General features: G+C 49.2%; 1 protein-coding gene across 1 annotated transcript; it reads left to right on the top strand.

Annotated features, from left to right (window-relative positions):
* Positions 1 to 549: 549 nt before the first annotated feature.
* On the top strand, positions 550 to 2,594 carry LOC125509225 (homeobox-leucine zipper protein HOX25-like). The gene is made up of 3 exons (XM_048674147.1): positions 550 to 1,076; positions 1,152 to 1,549; positions 1,904 to 2,594. The coding sequence occupies exons 1-3, from the start codon at positions 971 to 973 to the stop codon at positions 2,300 to 2,302; spliced, it is 903 nt and encodes a 300-aa protein (XP_048530104.1). The 5' UTR covers positions 550 to 970; the 3' UTR covers positions 2,303 to 2,594.
* The last annotated feature ends 4,680 nt before the right edge of the window (positions 2,595 to 7,274 follow it).

Below are 7,274 nucleotides of genomic sequence, written 5' to 3' on the forward strand. Positions count from 1 at the left end.
TCCGATGGGGTGGTGACGTTCATGTTGACACTCACGAGCGTCATTTACTCTTCAGAGGTGTTGTTGAAGAGATTCTTCACACCTGGTATGACTCTTTGGACCTAAGGTCGTTGGTTTGCATTTGGTGTGAAGAACTCTAATTTTGGTTAGGAGTTGCTCACATCCGAGTCAGGTTCTATTTTTGCAGGGCTATCCCCTATTAATCATAATATTGTGAATTTTTTGGTATAAACCGGGCCAACTCTGTCCTTAATGGAATTTCAAGAGCACCATCTTGATGAGGTCATCCAAAAATATTCTTTTGCTATTTTTATTAGGGTCTCAGCGTGTAAAATGATGATCACATATGACTAGGTGGAATACCAATTGTGGTTAATAAAAAGAGAACCTAAATATAAATAAGTTATCTTAAAGAGACTAAATGTCATAGTAATAAAGATACTCTAATCCCCCAATTAGGAGACAAAGCTGCCACTCTAACCAAATTCAGGACATTTCTGTAAATTCACACCACCCCTTGGGCCTATATAATGCTTCCTCCTTTACACTCCAAAACTTTACCCGCAATGTCCCTAATCCCCAATTAGGAGTGCAAAATATAACAAACCCCAAAAGCTTATTTACAGTCCAGTCCATCTACCACCGCCGGTCAGCTTCTCCGGCCACCGTGCATCGCGCAAACTTGGCCTGACAGAATCCCGTGTTCTTCTCCGGCGGTGGCTGGAGAGATGGGGTTCTCTCTGTACCCCATGAAGACGTCGACGCGCATGCTGTGGAGCACCAGCTTCTACCGCCACAAGTTCCCGGCCGCCGCCGCCTCCTCCTTCTAATCAAGCAAGCTCCGGCCCGCCGGTCGATCGCCTCCGTGTTTCAAAAGGAGGCGGGGGAGCGCGTGGTGCGCACACGTATATGTAATAATTTTAGTGCCGCAAGATAGGGTCTTCTTCTTTGGTTCTTGATAGAGTTTTCTATGGAATCCGGCCGCCTCATTTTCGGTTCGGCCGCGCCGTGCCGCGCTGCCGGCGGCGGAGGAGGTCAGATGATGCTCTTTGGCGGCAGTGGGAGCTTCCTTGGAGGTATGGATCGGTATCTTTGGCGTTCGTTCTTGGAATTCTCTACTTGATTGCACTTACACGCTTGAGTATTTGCAGGCTCGCCGGTGGTGGCCGGCGTGGAGGACGGGCGGCGTAAGAGGCCGTTCTTGACAACGGTGGACGAGGAGCTCCAGATGGACGAGGAGATGTACGGGTACTACGGCCTCGACGAGCACGCGCCCGAGAGGAAGCGCCGGCTGACGGCGGAGCAGGTGCGCGCGCTGGAGCGGAGCTTCGAGGAGGAGAAGCGGAAGCTGGAGCCGGAGCGGAAGAGCGAGCTGGCGCGGCGGCTGGGAATCGCGCCGCGGCAGGTGGCCGTGTGGTTCCAGAACCGCCGCGCGCGCTGGAAGGCGAAGCAGCTCGAGCAGGACTTCGATGCTCTCAGGGCCGCCCACGACGAGCTGCTCGCCGGACGCGACGCGCTCCTCGCCGACAACCACCGACTACGATCGCAGGTGATCATCAATCCGGCCACCGCCAGCTCATTGCTTAATTAAGTTCAATCCTGGTCAAATTAATTTCATATTTTAGTCAATCAAAATATTTCCTCTGCGAATATTTGTTTGAATGGTGAAGATTCGATTGTCTTTGGGAGAATTATTCTCTGTAAATAGAATGCGGATTCATGAGTAGGGTCACAAAACAGTATAGTAGGATAAGAATCTAGTACACCTAGTAAAGTGCCCAATCGACTGACTAATCTCCAATGCTTAGCAAATCCTCTAAATCACTGTCACGGTTGTCCCAAATCACACGAATTCAGACAAGGCCTTGTCACCTTGATAATGACCGCGCATGCGCGCTTGCAGGTGACATCACTGACCGAGAAACTGCAAGCCAAGGAGTCGTCGGAGCTAGAGGAGCGAACCGCCGTGTCAGGCACGGCAGATGCCGGTGTCCCAGCCGTTGAACTGAAAGAAGGCTACGCCGCCTGCGATGGCGCGGCGGGGCTGCTGCTGGCCGGTTTCGCCGGGGGAGCCAACGACAGCCCGGAGTCCAACTCTTACCTGGCCGACGCGCGCTCACCTCCGTCGTCCTCAGACGACGACTGCGCCGGAGCGGTCAGCGGCGAGCTGAACAGCTGCGCCCTCTTCCTCCCGGAGTACGCCATGCTCGACGTCGCGGCCGCGGAGCGCGGGAGCGTCCAACAAGGGGAGGAGGAAGAGGAGGAGGCGCAGCGCAAGTACTGGGCGTGGTTCTGGAGCTGATCGATGAGAGAGCATCAGGAAAATTAGCAATACTCCTTGTGGACGTGCGCCATGTTTAATCCAATCCAGAAGTGTTACATATTTGCTCGGTGTGTTAATTATTTGCCCTACTAGCAGTGAGTAGTGAATTAGTGATGGTAATGATATGAATATATATACTCGGTATAGTTCAGCGGATGTTTAGGCTGAAACTGCATGGCCTTGCTTTGCCAGGGACATCAGCAACGTCATCAAGATACGAGTGTTCGATCTTTCGATGAAAATTATAACAGTAAGTACTAGTTTTGGTGGAGACCATTTTGGCGTTTTAATTACCATGCACAATATTAACAATCCGGTTTAGCAACCCCTAGAACAATTCTAAAGGGCTTACAGATGATGCTAGAAGTATGACATGAAGCAATCAAAATTCGAATAAAAATATGATTAAAGCAATCTAAAATTGCAAGTAGACTAGTAGATAAATTATGTAAGAGCATCTACCGTCACGCATAACAAATCCGGCCCCTCAAACATCCGCGGACAGTGACCGGTCACATCTTAAATTTTTGTTTCCACACACGCCTGGATACCTCAATTAGCAAACCTCAAATCCATATTACACATGCCCCGTCAACTTTCGATACAGCCGGACGTCTGGCTACTACATCAATACATGCCACCGGATTACCAATATTTGGTATGTTCTACGTACATACTAAAATATCCACAAAGATCATCCACGGTTGATATTGCTGCTCATGGCGTCTTTATTGCGGAAGTAGCACTGGAAGATGCAATATGGATCAAGCCGGATCCACTCCTTGCCGGAGCTGTCCGCCCCGTCAATGTCCCCATTCTCCTCTCTTGGGGGCAGTCCATCCATGGCACGGACCGCCCACGCTTGCTTTCGGGTGTGGGTGCGCGTGTTCCTTCTCTGCCGCTTTTGGAGGATTCCGGCACGAATTGCTTCCTCTTCTGCAGCAGCGCGTGCCGCTGCCTCCGCCTCCATCACATCGTCAGCGAGGCAGGCCTCGTGCTCCCGTGCCCTCTGCTTGTTACAATGGGTACTCGGTCCCTGTAACACTCGTACTCCTTTGGACCGAAGAAGGGGCGACAGACAAACCTAGAGCCTCTAGCCCCGGCGGATCTGAGCGCCAGTTGCGCCGACGCAATGGATTCGTGCCGGACAGATTCCGACGTTGATCAGGCGCACCCTTATTTGGAGCGGTGGAGGGCCATGCGGACGGACATAGCCTCCTCCGGCCCATGTGGGACGACACCCAGTCGGTAGATCAGAAGTGGTCGGAGTCAGATCTGTTGCCCACCATGCCTAAGAGGGCTGGAGATCGCCAGAAGTGAGCTTGGGGCCGGACCAGAGTGGACTAGGTATTGTTTGGTCGGGGAGTGGACACGGATGAATATAAATGGGGTCGGGTGGACCAATGTGGGAAGGATCCGACGTGGCGGACGTGCTCGGACTTACCCATGCCTCCCCATATCCGTCCCAGATTTGTGATGGATATGAGGGATGTCGATTAGCCCAGGCGTTTGGGAATGGTGAGGCGGCCGCTTGGGTCAATTTTTACCGATTAGTGACCGGTCGTCCGCCTGGAAGTATAGTGGGTTTGCGGAGCCCGACTGTAGATGCTCTTAGCGGCAGATTCCATTCTATGCATGTCTATTTCATAGCCCTTTCTTTAAAATATATCTGATTTATATTAGATTAACAGAACTCTGAATATACCTCCACACCCCCCCTTTCCTTTGGGCAATGGAGAGTGCATTCTCCACTTTCTTATCTTGAAAATGCGTAATGTTGTGATGTTATGTGTCTGTTTCTCTAGAAAGGTGGGTTGACCCTTAGGGCAAACAATAGTGCCAGGTTCCATTGTATAATGGTCGTTTGCCAGTGACCTTTTTCGCATCCAATCTCTCGTGTCAATGAGTCAGTTAGAAAACTGCTCCAAATGAATCAGATATATGAAAACCACCCATAAACATGGAAAGCACCCTAAACAAAGGGAAGACTATGACTACGACTACATGCCTCCAAATTCTTTACAAAGCCATAAATAGCCATGTCGTCATTACACCGCTGTAGCTCATGCCAATAATGGACAATAGCGATGAATCCAACCACTGAAGCACATGTAAAGGCCTATAGAGAAACAAATATCATTGAATTTCCACAATAGTAGACTACCGCGTATGACAGAGATTGGCAATCATGCCAAGCATATCGGTGTGGGTGGGGCTCACCACGATCTAGACAGACAATCGTGCTAGTATCTCCAGACCAAGCCGACGACTTTACTCGCAAAGGCTTGAAAAAGGAGGTTGTTGAAGGAGACGATGTTGTCGTTGACGATGCACATGGAATATGTCGATGGATGACAGAAATAACCAACCCATTATCCATGAAGAACAATGAGGACAAAAACTTTTGGCTCTCCTCAGCAACACCACACCAAGCTTCATCGAGACATGATTGGATCCTAAAGACTTTACTCGAGATGACACCGCCATCACCTTGGAGCACCGCCACCTTGACTCAAAAATTTACCACATAAAGGACGAAAGAAGATGATCCCTTCCCCTCCACCTCTGGGTGCCAGAGCGTCGACCGGAGGATGAGGGGAGAGGAGATTGAATTTTTTGGTGGTAGGGTATCTCTTTAGGATCTGACTTTAGTTCTTTGTAGACCAGTTAGTTAGGCAAAAATCAACTCCGTGGTCTGCATGGCGCTAGGAAGCGGCCCAGGATGGCATCTTTGAGGCCTTCATGTCAACTCCTTTTTCCCAAATACACAAAAGACTTGTGTATCATTTTATTGATAGATAGAGTGAAGTACAATGATGTTAGAAGACCTCATACAAGCACGTACACATATGTGTCACAAATATGAAAGTCGGACACGGGTGTAAGGAATGCCTCCTGACACTAGAAGGCTACGTCTCGGGCAGCAGGTTGCGTAGTCATATAGCACCAACATGAGCATAGTTGCGCGCCTTGTCCTGGATCATGGAGAACATGCGAGGTACGGAAGTTCATGTTGGAGATTCCTATGTGTTTATGAATAAAGACAGTCCTTGGGCATTATCAATGATGTGTATCAGCAAGTGCGTGACTTGTTTACGGGACTATGCATTGTATGATGACTGCCCTAAAAGGTCCCTGGTCGAAAGTGTTGTGTAGACTCGCAGCCAACTAGACTAGCATATGACACGGTGGATGGCTCGGTCTCACTAGCCATGGAGCATTGAATGCTAGCCGGATATTATGGACTCGGAAGGATCTGGTCGGATTCAACATAGTCGGATCCAAGTCGAGATAAGGTCTGAGTTGAACATATCCGACTATGAGATGCAGCGATAGGTCATCTATGAGTCTCTAGTATAGCATATGTTCTATGTCCTAAGACCTGAGCTGGCGCATGTACTCGGGATGGTGACAGGCCTGCTTTGGGTCGACCAAATGCTACACAGTGACTGGGTAGTTACTGAAGGAAATATGCCCTAGAGGCAATAATAAAGTTATTATTTATTTCCTTATATCATGATAAATGTTTATTATTCATGCTAGAATTGTATTAACCGGAAACATGATACATGTGTGAATACATAGACAAACAGAGTGTCACTAGTATGCCTCTACTTGACTAGCTCGTTAATGAAAGATGGTTATGTTTCCTAACCATGAACAAAAGAGTTGTTATTTGATTAATGAGATCACATCATTAGATGAATGATCTGATTGACATGACCCATTCCATTAGCTTAGCACCCGATCGTTTAGTATGTTGCTATTGCTTTCTTCATGACTTATACATGTTCCTATGACTATGAGATTATGCAACTCCCGTTTGCCGGAGGAACACTTTGGGTGCTACCAAACGTCACAACGTAACTGGGTGATTATAAAGGAGCATTACAGGTGTCTCCAAAGGTAGATGTTGGGTTGGCGTATTTCGAGATTAGGATTTGTCACTCTGATTGTCGGAGAGGTATCTCTGGGCCCTCTCGGTAATGCACATCACATAAGCCTTGCAAGCATTACAACTAATATGTTAGTTGTGAGATGATGTATTACGGAACGAGTAAAGAGACTTGCCGGTAACGAGATTGAACTAGGTATTGAGATACCAACGATCGAATCTCGGGCAAGTAACATACCGATGACAAAGGGAACAACGTATGTTGTTATGCGGTCTGACCGATAAAGATCTTCGTAGAATATGTAGGAGCCAATATGGGCATCCAGGTCCCGCTATTGGTTATTGACCGGAGACGTGTCTCGGTCATGTCTACATTGTTCTCGAACCGTAGGGTCCGCACGCTTAAAGTTACGATAACAGTTATTATGAGTTTATGCATTTTGATGTACCGAAGTTTGTTCGGAGTCCCGGATGTGATCACGGACATGACGAGGAGTCTCGAAATGGTCGAGACATAAAGATCGATATATTGGAAGCCTATATTTGGACATCGGAATCGTTCCGGGTGAAATCGGCATTTTTCCGGAGTACCGGGGGGTTACCGGAACCCCCCCGGGGGTTTATTGGGCCTACATGGGCCTTGAGGAAGAAGAGGGAAAGAGGCAGGAGGTGGCCGCGCGCCCCTCCCCTTCCTAGTCCGAATAGGACAAGGGAAGGGGGGCGGCGCCCCCCCTTTCCTTTCCTTCCTCTCTTCCTCCTCTTTCCCCCCTCTCTCTCCTTGTCCAACTAGGAGTCCTACTCCCGGTGGGAGTAGGACTCCCTCTTGGCGCGCCCACCTTGGCCGGCCGCCCCTCCCCTTGGCTCCTTTATATACGGAGGTAGGGGGCACCCTAGAACACACAAGTTGATCCTCGTGATCGTTCCTTAGCCGTGTGCGGTACCCCCTGCCACCATATTCCACCTCGGTCATATCGTTGTAGTGCTTAGGCGAAGCCCTGCGTCGGTGTAACATCATCATCGTCACCACGCCGTTGTGCTGGCGGAACTCATCCCCGA

Source organism: Triticum urartu, chromosome 5, assembly GCF_003073215.2.
Source record: "Triticum urartu cultivar G1812 chromosome 5, Tu2.1, whole genome shotgun sequence".
NCBI lineage: Eukaryota > Viridiplantae > Streptophyta > Magnoliopsida > Poales > Poaceae > Triticum > Triticum urartu.